Below are 19,625 nucleotides of genomic sequence, written 5' to 3'. Positions count from 1 at the left end.
CATATATACTATATCAGATCTGGTGTGTAAAGGAACGGGATGAGGTATAAAGTCTAGGTGTCCAGGAACACAACGTATACACATATATACTATATCAGATCTGGTGTGTAAAGGAACGGGATGAGGTATAAAGTCTAGGTGTCCAGGAACACAACGTATACACATATATACTATATCAGATCTGGTGTGTAAAGGAACGGGATGAGGTATAAAGTCTAGGTGTCCAGGAACACAACGTATACACATATATACTATATCAGATCTGGTGTGTAAAGGAACGGGATGAGGTATAAAGTCTAGGTGTCCAGGAACACAACGTATACACATATATACTATATCAGATCTGGTGTGTAAAGGAACGGGATGAGGTATAAAGTCTAGGTGTCCAGGAACACAACGTATACACATATATACTATATCAGATCTGGTGTGTAAAGGAACGGGATGAGGTATAAAGTCTAGGTGTCCAGGAACACAACGTATACACATATATACTATATCAGATCTGGTGTGTAAAGGAACGGGATGAGGTATAAAGTCTAGGTGTCCAGGAACACAACGTATACACATATATACTATATCAGATCTGGTGTGTAAAGGAACGGGATGAGGTATAAAGTCTAGGTGTCCAGGAACACAACGTATACACATATATACTATATCAGATCTGGTGTGTAAAGGAACGGGATGAGGTATAAAGTCTAGGTGTCCAGGAACACAACGTATACACATATATACTATATCAGATCTGGTGTGTAAAGGAACGGGATGAGGTATAAAGTCTAGGTGTCCAGGAACACAACGTATACACATATATACTATATCAGATCTGGTGTGTAAAGGAACGGGATGAGGTATAAAGTCTAGGTGTCCAGGAACACAACGTATACACATATATACTATATCAGATCTGGTGTGTAAAGGAACGGGATGAGGTATAAAGTCTAGGTGTCCAGGAACACAACGTATACACATATATACTATATCAGATCTGGTGTGTAAAGGAACGGGATGAGGTATAAAGTCTAGGTGTCCAGGAACACAACGTATACACATATATACTATATCAGATCTGGTGTGTAAAGGAACGGGATGAGGTATAAAGTCTAGGTGTCCAGGAACACAACGTATACACATATATACTATATCAGATCTGGTGTGTAAAGGAACGGGATGAGGTATAAAGTCTAGGTGTCCAGGAACACAACGTATACACATATATACTATATCAGATCTGGTGTGTAAAGGAACGGGATGAGGTATAAAGTCTAGGTGTCCAGGAACACAACGTATACACATATATACTATATCAGATCTGGTGTGTAAAGGAACGGGATGAGGTATAAAGTCTAGGTGTCCAGGAACACAACGTATACACATATATACTATATCAGATCTGGTGTGTAAAGGAACGGGATGAGGTATAAAGTCTAGGTGTCCAGGAACACAACGTATACACATATATACTATATCAGATCTGGTGTGTAAAGGAACGGGATGAGGTATAAAGTCTAGGTGTCCAGGAACACAACGTATACACATATATACTATATCAGATCTGGTGTGTAAAGGAACGGGATGAGGTATAAAGTCTAGGTGTCCAGGAACACAACGTATACACATATATACTATATCAGATCTGGTGTGTAAAGGAACGGGATGAGGTATAAAGTCTAGGTGTCCAGGAACACAACGTATACACATATATACTATATCAGATCTGGTGTGTAAAGGAACGGGATGAGGTATAAAGTCTAGGTGTCCAGGAACACAACGTATACACATATATACTATATCAGATCTGGTGTGTAAAGGAACGGGATGAGGTATAAAGTCTAGGTGTCCAGGAACACAACGTATACACATATATACTATATCAGATCTGGTGTGTAAAGGAACGGGATGAGGTATAAAGTCTAGGTGTCCAGGAACACAACGTATACACATATATACTATATCAGATCTGGTGTGTAAAGGAACGGGATGAGGTATAAAGTCTAGGTGTCCAGGAACACAACGTATACACATATATACTATATCAGATCTGGTGTGTAAAGGAACGGGATGAGGTATAAAGTCTAGGTGTCCAGGAACACAACGTATACACATATATACTATATCAGATCTGGTGTGTAAAGGAACGGGATGAGGTATAAAGTCTAGGTGTCCAGGAACACAACGTATACACATATATACTATATCAGATCTGGTGTGTAAAGGAACGGGATGAGGTATAAAGTCTAGGTGTCCAGGAACACAACGTATACACATATATACTATATCAGATCTGGTGTGTAAAGGAACGGGATGAGGTATAAAGTCTAGGTGTCCAGGAACACAACGTATACACATATATACTATATCAGATCTGGTGTGTAAAGGAACGGGATGAGGTATAAAGTCTAGGTGTCCAGGAACACAACGTATACACATATATACTATATCAGATCTGGTGTGTAAAGGAACGGGATGAGGTATAAAGTCTAGGTGTCCAGGAACACAACGTATACACATATATACTATATCAGATCTGGTGTGTAAAGGAACGGGATGAGGTATAAAGTCTAGGTGTCCAGGAACACAACGTATACACATATATACTATATCAGATCTGGTGTGTAAAGGAACGGGATGAGGTATAAAGTCTAGGTGTCCAGGAACACAACGTATACACATATATACTATATCAGATCTGGTGTGTAAAGGAACGGGATGAGGTATAAAGTCTAGGTGTCCAGGAACACAACGTATACACATATATACTATATCAGATCTGGTGTGTAAAGGAACGGGATGAGGTATAAAGTCTAGGTGTCCAGGAACACAACGTATACACATATATACTATATCAGATCTGGTGTGTAAAGGAACGGGATGAGGTATAAAGTCTAGGTGTCCAGGAACACAAATTATACACATATATACTATATCAGATCTGGTGTGTGAAGGAACGGGATGAGGTATAAAGTCTAGGTGTCCAGGAACACAATGTATACACATATATACGCTATATAACTCCTAAACTCATGGAGAAAATTGGTTATTGCAAAGAAATTTTACACTTTGCCACCTTCTTTGTATGAAATTAAGTGTTTTGCAACTTAAGTATCTTATTTTTAAAGGGACATTTTAGTGAAGTAAGTTTTCTATATAACTTTACAAAATCCTTCATGATGATATAGTTTGATACTCCTTATGAACAATTCATATCAAGAAATTGACAAGAGACAATATTTTCTTGGCGTTCTTTAAAATCAGAAATGAAGAAATCCTTAACTTTACAACCATAAGTTTTAGCGATAGCTGTCGGTGAACTTCTAACAAATATGTCTTTCCAGCCAAGGAGAGAAGTTTAATTCTTGCATTATTTTCCAAACATTATACATGAGTAATCAATATTACGTTTAAACCTACTGATATCGTACTTTTCGCGGTTTGAAATTCTGCCTACCATAACCCTTTTACATATATGCTCTAATAAACCTGTTTCATTTTATTCAAATCCAGCTGTGAACAGAAATGTCTCATTAGATTAATATATTATAATACTTTTAATTCTTGCTTGCTATCTGTAGTGTGAAGTGTGAAATCAGACTCGCTGACACTGTGCTGTTGGTCGACAGTGTGTTACTGTACGTGTTTGCTTCTCACTGAAAGGCCACGGATAATGCACTTTTCCCAGCGTAGATACAAATTTAACCTTGTTGTAATTTATGAATGTGCTAGTATTACTTTGTTTTTTGAAATGTTTAAATATCATTGGATTTTAAGGTACTGCATTACCGTAATTTAATCTATTGTTGATATGAGTGGAAGCAGACCATTACCAGGAGCAGGGCTGTCTACACATCCCAGCTGCCAGGAGGTGATTAGGTTAAAAGTCGTATGAATTTGTGGCTATTTTTAGCACCCTATATAAGAACATGCACTAGCTGACCCTAGGTCACAAGCCTGCTGAAGATGATGGAGGAACAAGGTGTGTACCTTCTTTTTACATCATGATCTAATTTTGAAAAATATCTGAAAGTGAATTTTATTACCCACCACCTCCCTTTCTGGCCTCCTTCTCGATAACAATTCCTTCTGTAAGGTACCTATGCTATAGATTAAGATTTTATATGGCATTTTTCGTACCCCATCTAAGAATGTTAAGTACATTTGACAAAAACTTTGCAAGATAAAGTTTTTATATAAACATGCTGTTTTGAATAAAAGCGGCCATTTTTAATTCATTTGAAGTGTTCTAGTTTTTTATGCACTTACCATTTCGTAGAAACTTGCCATGGTGATATTTACTTGGAATCAGGCATAACTATATTTATCACCGGCTTTCCCAAAGGACAGACTGACCACGTGGGGCATTTGCTTCAGGGCGACATGTCATCATCATGCAACTACGTAAACTTTTTCGGAATACAATTTTAGGGTGTTATTTGACTAAATATAAATAGCCCCTTTAAGTTAAAGCATTCTGTTGTAATATTGAGTAAATTTCTCTTATCCTGTCCTTCCTTACTCAGTGTGTTTGACAAACAAAATTATTGCCTCTAGAATTTTGGTCTTAAAACATATGTAACAAAAACTTTTCCATATATTTTATATTACATTTTTTTTGTAGAAATACAAGTTTGAATAATGTACAGTTATTATATGAGAAAAATACCAAAACGGAAAATCAAAACTGAAAATCTCAAAAATAAAATAGAAAACACTTCTTTGGCTTTCTTCTCATGAAGACAAATTTAAGGAGAAGAATTCTCAAAAAAAAAAAATCATCACATGAACATTTATATGATTAACGCTGTGTGGATTCCTGTTACCATGGTGACAAAATGTGACAGCCAATGAATGATGACAATAAAAGAATAAAACACCATTTCATTTCTTATGAAAACCAATATTTTAATCCATACCTCAGTTGTTTCAAATGAGTAAATGTTTCACAAAAATATTTTGATTACAAGAAAAAGTTTAGTATTGGAAACAAATTTAGCTATGGCAACGAAGAAAAAATTGTGCTGAATCTACATGACATTGTCTCTTTCCTAATGGAGGGGAGACAACCCTCAATATTTAATGGCTCAAATAATATCATTTCAAACGTCATAAAAAAATTGTAGATAATGAGACAGATGATGATAAAAGCAAGTTACATTTTAAATAAACCAAGCAGACAAGAGAAGGCTTCTGTCTCAGTTTAAGCAACAATATATGATACACTTGTATGTATAATAAATATGGCAAAGGAGGATAAAATAAGGGAAGGAAAAATCAACTGTATAATTCAGGCATTTCCGGTTATATAAACTATATATACTTATCATTGTAACAGATCGAGTGACTGGATTGTATCATAGCCTCCAATAACAGTGTTAGATTCCATCATCTAGAATAGAATACTCAACTTGAGGCTTAAGGGATGATTCTACTCACAAAAAGTTGTCATTTTACTCTGGATTTCACTCGCTTGAAAAAATATTTCATAATCAAACTTCACGAGTTGGATTTCCACTATATTCAATCTATACTACTATTATTCCATGTAAAACTTAAATATTTATTTTTTATCTTATTAAATACATCAGATTCCAACTTGAAATTCAGTTTGAAACTCTCAACCTTAACAAATATATTTTCAGTATTCAATATTATGCCAATATCATTATTATTGTGTGTTGAACAATTATGTTGCCAAATCAGATTTGCTAACAATATCAATAAATTAATAACGAAATCTATAAAAAAATATTAAAAGAAAAAAGAAGATTTTGTTAAGTAACAAATGACTAGTTTTCACACATTTAAGGCTTTTTCTGCGACACAATTTTGGCCATATGCTTACTGACATAAGCCTTTTCAATTGATTAAAATAACATACAAAACAAACACATATTTACAAATAAAAGGAGTTATATCACATTAATCTTGACAAATAAAATCCATAATTAGCAAAAATCAAATGAACTGTTGATAAACTTGCAGACAGTACCCTGGTACTTAGGGTAGATGCTGTGATTTGTGTCTAGAGTTAAATATCACTCAAATTCAAACAACTTATCTCATTACTGGAAATTAACAACTTATCTCATTACTGGAAATTAACAACTTATCTCATTACTGGAAAATGAGAAATGTTATCAGTCATTGCATAGCATTCAAAAAGTCATCAAAATTATCTTTCATACCAGATCTGACAGGTTCTATGTACCTTTCATACAAGATCTGACAGGTTCTATGTCCCTTTCATACAAGATCTGACAGGTTCTATGTACCTTTCATACAAGATCTGACAGGTTCGATGTACCTTTCATACAAGATCCCACAGGTTCTTTGATTGGAACTCTATTGTGATGGTGATTTTACAGTAAGGTAGCATACTCCCTTAAGTAATAAAAACTAACTTTAAAGTCATATTCACATGTCTAAACAACATCAACTATTAACATGGACTGTCATGACAACATCAAAAGTACCGTCCATTTTGATTTAAAAAAAATCATACAAACTAAAGAAATAAATTCATACAAAACAATGGAATATTTTGAGACAAAATGAGTATATCTACGCATATTTCTAGACCTACTTATCACTTGATATCAGCGCATAAACCCTAACAGAAAAGGTGGGTCATTTGACTGTGAAGTTGGAGGGAGAGGAGAATGGTACATATAGTAAATAAATAGGTATTTCTGCAATTTCAACAGATCGCCATAACCAGATATTGGGACGGAATAAGATATCTCAATTGTTTATCATAAAAGTTAAAATCATTCTATCTAAAGTTGACTTTGTAATTGATATTACTGTGTTATCATTACTTTATTTGTGCACATATACATACCAGTACTTCAACCCTAACTACTGTGTGTAGCAGGTGAGGGCAGTACAACATCACAAAGAACAAATGAAGATCTTTACATGCAGAAATATTGAACATAAGAACATCCTCGATATCCAGGGGTTGCGCTCACTTTAGCTCTCTACACCCCTGGAATATTCCATAGCAAAAATGAAGGCACATGGCTAGCTATTTGATTGGTGTCAGGTAAAAAATCTGACCAATCACTAGTCTGATACTTGTCCTTTGAAGATTACAAAGGAGCGATGCCCGACTTCAAAGCCTATCATTTTTTACCGTTAGGCGACCGTGAGATTCTTTTGATGTACATCAAAGGACCAAACTTGTCTTCTTGTCTCATCCACAAGGTGTTGCACACTGAGCCTTCAATTTTTCTATGACATATTACAGGGGTATAGAGAGCGAAAGTGAGCCCCTGGATATCGAGGATGCCATAATGATAAAACTTGTATCATTAGAATCACTTCCTATCATTAGTATCCCCTCCCTCGATCTCTATACTATTCCGAAATATTACCAATTCTAATGAATTTGACATACTAAGGTTCAACTGTATTAAACATCTGTATATTTTGGCACTTATCAAACTCAGTGTTATTGTTCCTCAGATATGTTCACTTATTCAGAAAAGTGATTTCACCTGATGGCAATCTAAGAATGGGTGTATAAATCCATCACTAAAAACTTAAAAGGGTTGATGAATACTGTGTGACCTGAAGAAGTGTATGAGGGTTAGTAATCAGAGATAAGTATTATCAGCTCTGGTGTGGAGAGCATATATATATGGTGCTACAGAAAAAACAGAGCAGCACATCATTGGCTATAGGCCTGTTTTTTTCCAATCAGAGTCAGTAGGTGTACATGTAGAGCCCTTGGATGACAAACAAGAACACCTTGGATGGTTATATCTGGTCAAGACCTAAAACTGCGCAATTCTGTTTTTGAACAACCAAAACATTGGACCAATTACCTCAATGAAAAATGAAGGAAAGACTGAAAGGTTTGTTGAAATCAGTTAATTTGATCTGTTACGTTCTTCGTGTAAACAGCAAACAACAACAACACAGGAGCGTAAACAACTCAATACACCGTTTAGCACGATCTCCTGTGACCCGATACAACATCATCACTGTTGAACAACACCTTCTCAACACAGACATTGTACTTCAACAAAATCAATCCAAAGGATGATTTTGCTTCAGAGGCAACTGAAGATTTCAGATAAAGGGAGATAACAGGATGATTTTACTTCAGAGGCAACAGAAGAAAGATTATTTCAGATAAAGGGAAATAATTAGTACATAAACACGTCTTTCATCATTTTGGCACTGTAAGCAAGAAAGTAATGATTTCTTATAAAGGGAAATATTTCCTAAAAATTTTGGCAGTGTAAGCATAAATGCATCCAATCATTAATTCATTCCACTAAATGCTATCTTCACTAACATAAACAAATGATGATTTGTAGGTGTAAGGAATGTACTGTTATGTAGTATAGATCACCCTCCCTTAACAAGAGCCTTGATATCTAAAAACCTTGTCCACTGTTTATTGTACTGTATTCCAACTTGGACGACATCACAAACCAAATCCACTGTTTATAGAAATACCTCTAAGCCCCATAACCAACCTCAGTCAATGAATATTTTTGAAAAGTTCAGTTCCGTTTAAGATTGTGTATATTTTTTACTTTCAAGCCGCAATTGAGATTTCTGATATTGGAACAGAATATCCTGGTCATGTACATACAAACTCCATGATAAACACAACCACAGGTCAATATACATGTTAAACAGTAAAGACACTTTAAACTCTTTGACTGTTGAACACGACAGGTATTCAGTATATATACTGTAAAGCTCCATAAGTAATGTCATACAACATTACCTATTATCTTTGTATATTGTAACCACTTGTACAGTACCACAAACTCTTGTAAATTCTGGTTTATGACCAAGTCATCATAAATCTTGTCCCTATAAAGGAATTATCTCATAGACATCAAACACTAGAATGAATGAAGCTTATAACAGTTATTAATTAGGTCCCCAGGAGTAAATCATCTAAAACGTCTACCGGTATCTACATTACTTCAGGTACTGCTTAAGGAAACTCAACCACACACTGTCTGAATTCTGGTCCGTAACGATTGCAACAATATCACAGACTACTGTAACATCTAAAAGCTAGTTCACCCACTACCTGTATTTTATATATCAAGATGAATTTTCATCTGAACCAAACCATAAAAGAAATGTTCACAATCCAACCCTTAGCTTGCCCCTAAAACAAACCTTTTCCACAAAATGATCAAACTGGTTTTTATCCTGTTAAATTCCACATCACAACCATTGTAGCATTAGAATTACTGGTGTTGTAATCTATGTGTCCTTAAAATTCAAATTAAAAAAGATTGATAACTTACCCGAATCCTACGCAAGTGTGAAAAGAAAATTCTCTTAGGGCAAAGTACAACAGTATCTAAACTATTTGAACCCAAAACCACAAATCTGAGTTACTCACAAACCCAGCAGTATCATATTGAATTGAATGGCAGTAATATTCGCCAAAAGAAAATACCCATCGAAGACATACAAAATTAGAAGCACCAATTTTCTCATCCAGGGGAAAGGACTGCCAAGTGACCTGTGAAGTACGGTGACCACTAAGTGACAGCAAGGTGACAAGAGGTGACAGCTGAGTGACCAGTGTAAGGGGTTTTGCAGCATCAACTACCACTATTAAGGTGAAAGGATGACCAATTGTGACGGTATAATTTGTGATTACAGGCCAGGTGACAGACACAAATCAGGTGTAACCGTAAAAGGTCACATTAACCTTCGACCTCAAAATGTCAATACAGTTTTTAAAGCAATTGTGACTTGTGCAAAGTTAAACTTTTTAATCTTCTATTTTGATGTTAATTTCCTACTTTGATGTTAATTTCCTATTTTGATGTTAATGTCCTACTTTGATGTTAATTTCCTACTTTGATGTTAATTTCCTATTTTGATGTTAATGAATTGTTTTCCTTTATCATTACAGATTATCTAAGATGAAATTAAGAAATAAAAGTAATATTACCAGATTATCTCCCCTTCATAACAATGATAATTCACTTTTGTCAATTGGCATGAACATTTACATTTGTCCAACACTAGTTAAGTGTGAAACCTGTCTATAAAGACCATAATCAACACATTTTAAGATTTTACATAAAAACCTGTTATGTCTATTACCAGCTGCCTGTAACTATTAACACCATTTTTAAGATTTTACATGTACATAAATACCTGTTTATAAAGAGCAGGACTGTGTTCTCTCCCTTGGTTAGTCTTTATAGATATGTGTATTACCAGCTGCCTGTAACTATTAACACAATTTTTACTCTCTCCCTGGGTGGTTTTTATAGACAGGTTTATAATACCATTTGTCTAATACGACTGTTTTACTCCCTGCTGAGGGAGGTTTTTATTGACTGGTTTATAATACAATTTGTCTAATTAGACTGTTTTACTCTCTGCCTTGGTGGTTTTTATAGACAGGTTTATAATACAATTTGTCTAATTAGACTGTTTTACTCTCTGCCTTGGTGGTTTTTATAGACAGGTTTATAATGCCATTTGTCTAATAAGACTGTTCTACTCCCTGCTGAGGCTGGTTTTTATTGACTGGTTTATAATCCCATTTGTCTAATAAGACTGTTCTACTCCCTGCTGAGGCTGGTTTTTATTGACTGGTTTATAATACCATTTGTCTAATAAGACTGCTTTACTCTCTGCCTGGGTGGTTTTTATTGATATGTTTATAATACCATTTGTCTAATAAGACTGTTTTAATATCTGCCTGGGTGGTTTTTATTGATATGTTTATAATACCATTTGTCTAATACGACTGTTTTACTCCCTGCTGAGGGAGGTTTTTATTGACTGGTTTATAATCCCATTTGTCTAATAAGACTGTTTTCCTCTCTGCCTGGGTGGTTTTTATTGATATGTTTATAATACCATTTGTCTAATAAGACTGTTCTACTCCCTGCTGAGGCTGGTTTTTATTGACTGGTTTATAATACAATTTGTTTAATAAGACTGTTTTACTCTCCGCCTGGGTGGTTTTTATTGACAGGTTTATAATACCATTTGCCTAATAAGACTGTTTTACTCCCTGCTGAGGGTGGTTTTTATTGACTGGTTTATAATCCCATTTGTCTAATAAGACTGTTTTTCTCTCTGCCTGGGTGGTTTTTATTGACAGGTTTATAATCCCATTTGTCTAATAAGACTGTTTTGCGCTCTGCCTGGGTGGTTTTTATTGACAGGGTTATAATACCATTTGTCTAATACGACTGTTTTACTCCCTGCTGAGGGTGGTTTTTATTGACTGGTTTATAATCCCATTTGTCTAATAAGACTGTTCTACTCCCTGCTGAGGCTGGTTTTTATTGACTGGTTTATAATCCCATTTGTCTAATAAGACTGTTCTACTCCCTGCTGAGGCTGGTTTTTATTGACTGGTTTATAATACCATTTGTCTAATAAGACTGTTTTACTCTCTGCTGAGGGTGGTCTCTATGGACAAGTTCATAAGACCACCTGGCAAGTATAATTGATTTTTCTCTTTCCATTTGGCAATCTTGAAAGACAGATTTATAAAGATAAATTGCATATTATGACAGTTTTTACATTTGCCCTTAGGCTGCTTTTATAAACTGGCACATGCTACATCAAATCAAATATCAAATTCAATATACACAGTTGTCTCCCTTTGTATCAATACTTCAAACTATGTCAAATAAGTTTATATGAACAAACATTAAATTTTGTGTGGAAAAGAATATCTGTGCCTGGACACTTACAGTTACCTTGTAACTGTGCCTAATACAGTTACCGGACACATACAGTTATCTTGTAACTGTGCCTGGACACATACAGTTGTCTTGTAACTGTGCCTGGTCACATACAGTTATCTTGCAACTGTGCCTGGACACAAACAGTAATCTTGTACCTGCGCCTGGACACATACAGTTCCCTTGTAACTGTGCCTGACACATACAGTTACCTGGTAACTGTGCCTGGACACTTACAGTTACCTTGTAACCGGGCCTGGACACATACAGTCATCTTGTAACTGTGCCTAATCCAGTTACCGGACACATACAGTTATCCTGTAACTGTGCCTGGACACACACAGTTATCTTGTAACTGGGCCTGGACACATACAGTTCCCTTGTAACTGTGCCTGCACACATACAGTAATCTTGTACCTGCGCCTGGACACATACAGTCATCTTGTAACTGTGCCTAATACAGTTACCGGACACATACAGTTATCTGGTAACTTTGCCTGGACACATACAGTTCCCTTGTAACTGTGCCTGACACATACAGTTATCTGGTAACTTTGCCTGGACACATACAGATACCTTGTAACTGTGCCGGGACACATACAGTTATCCTGTAACTGTGCCTGGACACAGACAGTAATCTTGTACCTGCGCCTGGACACATACAGTAATCTTGTACCTGCGCCTGGACACATACAGTAATCTTGTAGCTGTGCCTGGACACATAAAGTTATATTGTAACTGTGCCTGGACACATACAGTTATCTTGTAACTGTGCCTGGACACATACAGTAATCTTGTACCTGTGCCTGGACACATACAGTTACCTTGTAACTGTGCCTGGACACATACAGTTATCTTGTAACTGTGCCTGGACACATACAGTTATCTTGTAACTGTGCCTGGACACATACAGTTATCTTGTACCTATGCCTGGACACATACAGTTATCTTGTACCTGTGCCTGGACACATACAGTTATCTTGTAACTTGGAGAACCAGTCTTACTTACCTAGAGTGCATATCAGATCTTCAAAAATGAATTTCTATAATAACTTATAAATAATAAAGATAAAATGTATATATTTTACCTTATATGAAAGCTCCCCAGGTATTCATATAACATCATCATAGTAAAAACAAGTCATTAACCTCCCCTATATTTACAACATGATGACATCCTGCAAGGTATTTCACAATAGAACTCTGCCTAGTGCTGCTGGTTTGTTTCCATCATGTCAAATAATGCTTAATATTTCTGAAGATGCAATCAATTTTTGTTCTTTGAATTTGGGCAAGACATGTTTAAATCTGTTTAAAATTTATTTTTCAAAAAATTTGAATTGTTCCTGTTTAATAATTCTTAAACCCTCTTTCTTGTTTTCATTAGTGATGTCTTGTCATACCATGATAATACATAATCTCAGGACTTGTCATACCATGATAATACATAATCTCAGGACTTGTCATACCATGATAATACATAATCTCAGGACTGTTAATTCATGCATGGGGTTAAGTTTTTCCTTATTTAATTATGGAAGTAATACTGTTCGACTGATCATTTAATACCAATCTCACACAAGCAGGACATAAATATATTTCTCCTCTGATCACAAGTCACAAAGCTCACAATAAGCTTCCCCAGATATATCACCTTACTGTAATCACAAAGATCACAATAAGCTTCCCCAGATATATCACCTTACTGTAATCACATAGAAAAAGGACTTTATGGTGGAATCTATCTGCCATCAGACTCCACATCCTAAATTGCAATATCTTAATCATCAATATAAAATATTATCACAAATAATTATCCATGCAAGTCGAGAACCATCAGTCACAATACTAAAGGAAGTCACAAACAATCAGTGCACTACCCTCACCTGTAACGAGATCCCCAGTAACATCAACGACTGGCTGATCAATGATGGTACTGATAAACTCTACGTAATCCATTTTGTAAAATGCTTCATACTACTAGTTTTCACGATTGTGATCAGCAAATACTCAAAAGCCACTATAATACCTCTTTACAGTGTACAGGGAGATGTCTCAGGTAAATATCTGTTGTGCACTGATTGTTCTTAACTTGCGACATTAGCATTTGACGTAACTTGTTTGACACCCACAATTACTGTAAATCACTTATTTTGTAAATATTTATTTCATATTCATCAAACAAAATTTGGGATACTTATCAAACTATGTTGGAAATATTATTTCTGATAATTTTGAACAAATCATATTAAAAAAAAAATTGAATTGAAACACTTTATGCAATTCATTATTTGGTCTGGACTCGTTAGCAAATCGTTAAAATCAGAAGTAGTGCAGAACCTCCCGAAAGACCTTTAGAAAATATATATATAAATAGTCAGTTAATTATGGTGAAGGGTTGGAGACTCTGAGCAGAAAAATGAGACGGAACGCTCAAGGGAGGGTCAAATACGATAACTGTGAATATATTGTTTAAAAATGATAAAGTATTCACAAAAACAGAGTGAGTAACAGTACTTTGTGGGTTGTGTATTGGTATCCATACATTATACAGACTACAGAGAGGTAAGCATGCATGCCCGTCACCAAAGTCAATTACACAAGCTCCCGGTGGTACTGGTAACCCCCAACACACAAGTACAACTATCCAACAGTCCGTTCATAAACCTCCTCATCACAACAAATCACCACTGCCACTAGATTCAACTTTATAAATTTCTAATTAAAGTCATTCACAAGAAATGTTTTACTTCAACTATCTTGCCAGAATGATGTTAGGGTAAGAAGGTACCTTCATTTATAATTACAGTTTTTGCATTGACATGTGTGTCTGTATGAGGTGTATGCTGACCACTGACTGATATCGGTAGATCTGTTGGAGGATCGTACTTATGATGTAAGGGCTCCTCTAGGTCCCTGATAATCTATCGTGTTAGGAGGGCTATTGAGTCTATGTTTCGGGCACCTTGTGTAAGTGTTCCGTCCTGAGCGATGCCACAAGTCCACGGTATCGCTGCCTCGTGTCCGTCTGATGGCCCTCCTGGTCCACACTGAGACTCTGTCGGAGATTCTGAATTGCACTTGCATGCTGACGTTCTGCCTCCTGAACCTGCAGTTCAAGACGACCAAGTTCACGTGGTGTTGCACTAGTATCAGATTTTTTTGTTTTTGGAGTTGATGTTGCCGGGGTGCCCTCCAGATAGAAAGAAGAGGAGGCTGGAGATCCGTCATCATTGAGAGCCACACTGAAACTTCCTGATAATAATTTAGGTGGAGATGAACCCCGTCGTTTGATGTCCCTAAGAAGTGTGTTTTTCTGTCTTTCCAACAGCTCCTCTTTCTCCTGGAGCTTAGATTCGATCTCCGATAATTCTTCCTCCAGAAGTCGTTTCTGTCGCATCAGTTCCTTCTCCGTTATGTTTTTGTGATACAAAATCTCCTCTAACTGCTCCTGTGAGTGCCGCTGTTTCTCCAGTGCTAATCTTTTCTCCGACAATTCACGCTCTAAATCCTCTCTCTCACACAACTTGGTATATAGCAAGTCTTTTTCTCGCCTTAAGCTTTCTTCCAGAATACTGTTGTCTCCCAATTTACGTGTTAATCTTTGATTTTTCATTTCAAATTCATGTATCTTCTCTAAAAGATGGTCCCTCTGGTTTTGTAAGAGAGTAATCTGTTTGCCAAACACAGTGTTTGTGTTGTCCGTATTTGGCACATCCCTCCCTAATAACTCACGCAGTTCTATAACAACCTGTTCCTGGTCCTGTATACGACGTAGCCATCGTTCGTTTTCAATTTGAAGCATTGTATTAGTTTCCTCGAGAGCACCGACCTTTAGTCGTAGTCTTGTTACCTCGTGCGACGAGTCAGAGTCAAAGCTGGTGGAGCTAACACTTGATTTACTTTTAGTAGCGTCACGAGAAGAACCATCTTTATCAAGCGCCTCCTTCAGTAAAACGTTTTCTTTTGTGTAAATTGCTTTAGTTTCACTCAAGTCTTTCCTAAACCGAGCAATCTCATCGACAAGTTCGGAATGTTGCGTTTCAAGGTGGCCATCATCCTCTGTTGTAAACCCTGCCTGTAGTCTCTCGGAACTGTTGAGGCTGCCAGTGTTAGAGGAAGTAGATGGGACACGAGGAGACACTATTCTGGGGGAGACAATTGGGCTGGAATGTGATAAAGCTGCCATGGGTTTTGGTCTCTGGTCCAAAGTTTGTTTGCTGCCAGACTGTCTGTCTTGAGCTTGAGACACTGAATGAATCACACTGCTAGTGGTGGAAAGTTCACTCATATCACCTACACTGATCTGTGAGAGGTCGTCCGCACTGACCACTGAGTGGTCAACCAGATCCTCCATCTGCATTTCAATGTCACTGGGATGTTCAGAACAATCATCCCCAACACTTGTCAAGGTGCTGTGCCCTTGAGGACTGTGGTCCTCCACATTCTCTACCATCACCTGGGGGATCACACTGTCCCCACTAGAAGACGCATCCTCACTGCCAGTTTCCTGTGGCACTATTGACGGCCCACTTGCTGGTATCTGGAGCGGTCCCTGTCTCAGGAAATGCTCCTCCAGTTTACGAATGTAATTGTCTTTCTCTTTCAGGGTCTGTTCTAACCCAGCTTTCACCTTCATAAAATCCTTCTGTCTTCCTGATGATGACACAATCTGTTTCATGTCATCTTCAAGCTTATGGATAAAGTTTTCCTTTTCCTTCAAGTGTTTTTCAAGTTCCTCAATCCGTGCCTCAGCATTATAATCCTTTGGCGAAATGTCTGTACTATGTTCCTCATCTAGAACCCCTTGTGAAATCCCTATAGACCCACTTCTCTCTGTTTTGGCCATTTTGTGTGCCCCTGATACCTCAGTCAGCTCCAAACTCCCTTCGTGAGCTTGGAGTCTATTTTTAAGCTCCATACATCGCAGATAAAGTTCTTCCTTAGCCGCAGTCATTTCACATAAATTGTCTTCCAATATTTTTAATTGTCTTTCCATGGTAACAGAAGTATCTTTTGACCTTTGAACTAAGTCCTCAAGGTCATGACAGGTGGTCTGGAGATTTTGATGATCAAACAGAATTTCATCCAGATGATTTTTCAGCAAGAATTTCTCCTCTATTAACAGTTTTTTCTCCTCAGTCCAATATGCCTGCTGATTGGACAATTCCACACATTTAGCCTTCAGATCCTGATTAGCAGATGTCAGAATTAGAGTGCGACCTTCTATGGACTCTAGTTCCTTGTCCAGTTCTGTTTTCTCCTTTAGAGCCATCATCTGAGTCTCTCTCAACATTCCTTCCAAGTCCTTACATCTGTGCTGTAGTTGGTTTTTGTCCAACACAAGCTCTTTCACTTGTGATTCCAGGGAATCCACCTGTTTGTCCAGGTCTATCTTTCCCTCATCCTGCTCCAGGACAGAGCTCAATGCACCAATCCTTTGACGTAGCATTAATATCTCTTGCTCAAAGTCAGTTTTAGCTTTTGAAGAACTGGTAAGTTCAGAAAACAGACTGTCTTCCAAACTCTTGACTTTGATTAGAAGAGCTTTGTTCTGTTCTTCAAAACTTTGTCTTTGATCCTTTAGCCTTTCTTCTTTATCAGACAGGGTTGCTTCTAAACTGGAAATTTCACTTTGTAAGGCTTCACATTTGTGTTCAGACTCCTTTTTCTGAGATTCTGTACTTTTAGCAGAATGTTCATTAACTTTTACAGGCAGTCTTTCAAAGTTATCACTGATGCCCATCAGTTCCTGCTCAAAGTGTTGCCTTGACAACGTTGCGTTCTCTAACTGTAACATTGTTTCCCTCTGTTTTTCTGTGAGCGACTGTTTCTCTGACAGGAGATTGGCAACCTTTTCCTCAAGATATTTCTTGTCTTTTCTCAGTCTCTGTATAATTTCTAACTCAGTTTCTTCCTGTGATGCTGTTTTAGCCTGACTTCTACTTTCCTGATTGAATGGAATGTTATGAGTAGTGTTCCCTTGCTTGGATTGATGAAACAGGCCCTGAAGTGGTTCTGATCCGTATAGCAGGTCAGATTGTAGTCCTTCCTGTGACTCAGCTTTAAGCATCATCACACCATCAACTGATTGGATCTCTACTCCAGTCTCATCAGACTCCGCAACAAAAACATCCACAGATGGTGCAGATTTTGATCGCTTGTGAATCTTTACTGACCTGGAATCGACTTTTTCTGGAATGGCGGACATAAATTTTTCTTTCTTTTGTACATATGGATGAGCTACGCTAACAATTTGTGCAGCATTGCGTAATGCCTCCCTAACAAGCTCACTCTCCAATTCACTCGTAGGTGTGATGGGCATGTCCCCATCAAGATCCTGGTCCAGACAGAAGCCATCCTTTTCCGGCTTGAATCCGTTGCCTGCCTCACTTTCAAATTCATCCGCCTCCCTTGTGAACCCTTCTTTTACCTCATGTCCCAACATAGGCTGTACAGAAGGTGATGACTCAACACGAAATTCAATCTCCGGCTGAAATCTGTCCGCATCTGTATGCGGTTTGGTATCACAAATAGCAACTTTTTCAGGAACAATGTTTAAGTCCTCCAATGTCTTGTCGTCTGATTTGACTTTCGACAGCTGAGGAACTGACTCACTTTCCAAGCTCATTGTCTTATGTATTGAAGATTCAAAAACATCATCCACAATAAAATCCTCCATATCTTCCCCACCCTTTATTCTAACAACATCATCCTCTGGTAAAAATTCACTCCTTGCGACAAGCCTAGCGTTAGTTTCATTTTCAGTTACATCCTCAAATCCTTCCTCGGGTTCAAACCCTGCTTCGTTTCCTGTTGTCAGTACTTTGTTAACTTCTGTTACTGGGTTTTCAGTATCATGTTGAAGAAAACCATCTTCAATGGTGTCCCTTTTATTCTCAGGAAGAAATCCAGATTGTGTAGTGGAGTAATGGACTTTGGACCCTGATTCAATCACAGCTACAAACCCTGATGTACTTTGTTTGTGGGATGGCTCTGTATCCCTGAAAGAATCAGCGTGATCCTCTGATGCATGATTCTCCTCGGGATGAAAGCTTCCTTCCTTTGTTTGTGTTTGTAATCCCAAGTTTAATTCAGAATCAGAGTTTATAACTTCAATGTCGTCAGGTTTGAATCCTGTTTGTCCCTCCTCGGGATCCTCGATGACTGACGACCCCGAGCCACTGCCAGGTAAAGCATCGTATAATTCCTGAAACTTTTGTCGAATGAGGCGACATCGAGGTCTCCTGCAATCATAATGTTCAACAAAATCAAGAGCATCGCTTCCGTCGCGACTGTAATCGAAGGAAAGCTGGGGTGAGAGTTCCCAATCAAACATCAACGAGGTGCTTCCATACAAGTGTGTGGAGAACTTGGACTGGTCCAGGTCCGACTCCTGGATGTAGTCTCCTCCCTCACTCACCACACTATCTCCGGGTATGTTGTCAGGGAAGTCGCCATGGATACCGTCTTCATCATCTCCGTGCATTATACGTAGCTCCTCCTGTAGGCGTTCCTGATTGTGGTGGGACAGTGCTACCTGCTGGAGGAGGGCATCCCGTGCCTCAGCCAAGTCCTGCAATAACAAAAAACATGGGGTCATTAAAACACTAAAAATACAAAAATCAGAAAATTTTGCAATTTTACTCATTAATATCTAAAAGAAGTTCAAGATACCGTTTAGCCCCACTGACTAAAACTATTGATCTAGACCCCACGAGTTTGAGTTAGTGGGGGTTTACTGTATTTTAAAATCCCTATTTGTGACTATTAGATCATCCAGTCAGTTTAAATTTGACTAATCTCACAAAGAAGCCATCTTAACACTTATTTGAACTAACTATTAAAAGTTTGTCGATTAACTATTTACAGGTGACATTGTATTAGCATCAAAGCTTGAAACCTACGCCAACCTCAAGG

The 19,625-nt window shown here is 37.5% G+C and overlaps 1 protein-coding gene across 1 annotated transcript in view; it reads right to left on the bottom strand.

Moving 5' to 3' along the window:
- The window catches only part of LOC110452280, a 149,030-nt gene that overhangs the window by 103,873 nt on the left and 25,532 nt on the right, over positions 1-19,625 (bottom strand). Inside the window, exon 4 of the mRNA XM_021500694.1 lies at positions 14,671-19,281. Within this exon, the coding sequence (XP_021356369.1) occupies positions 14,671-19,281 (4,611 nt within the window). The remainder of the gene's footprint in view (positions 1-14,670; positions 19,282-19,625) is intronic.

Source organism: Mizuhopecten yessoensis, unplaced genomic scaffold (assembly GCF_002113885.1).
Source record: "Mizuhopecten yessoensis strain PY_sf001 unplaced genomic scaffold, ASM211388v2 scaffold6523, whole genome shotgun sequence".
NCBI classification, from domain to species: Eukaryota; Metazoa; Mollusca; class Bivalvia; order Pectinida; family Pectinidae; genus Mizuhopecten; species Mizuhopecten yessoensis.
The sequence above is the reverse complement of the archived record's forward strand: the minus strand, read 5'-3'. Positions and strand labels throughout refer to the sequence as shown.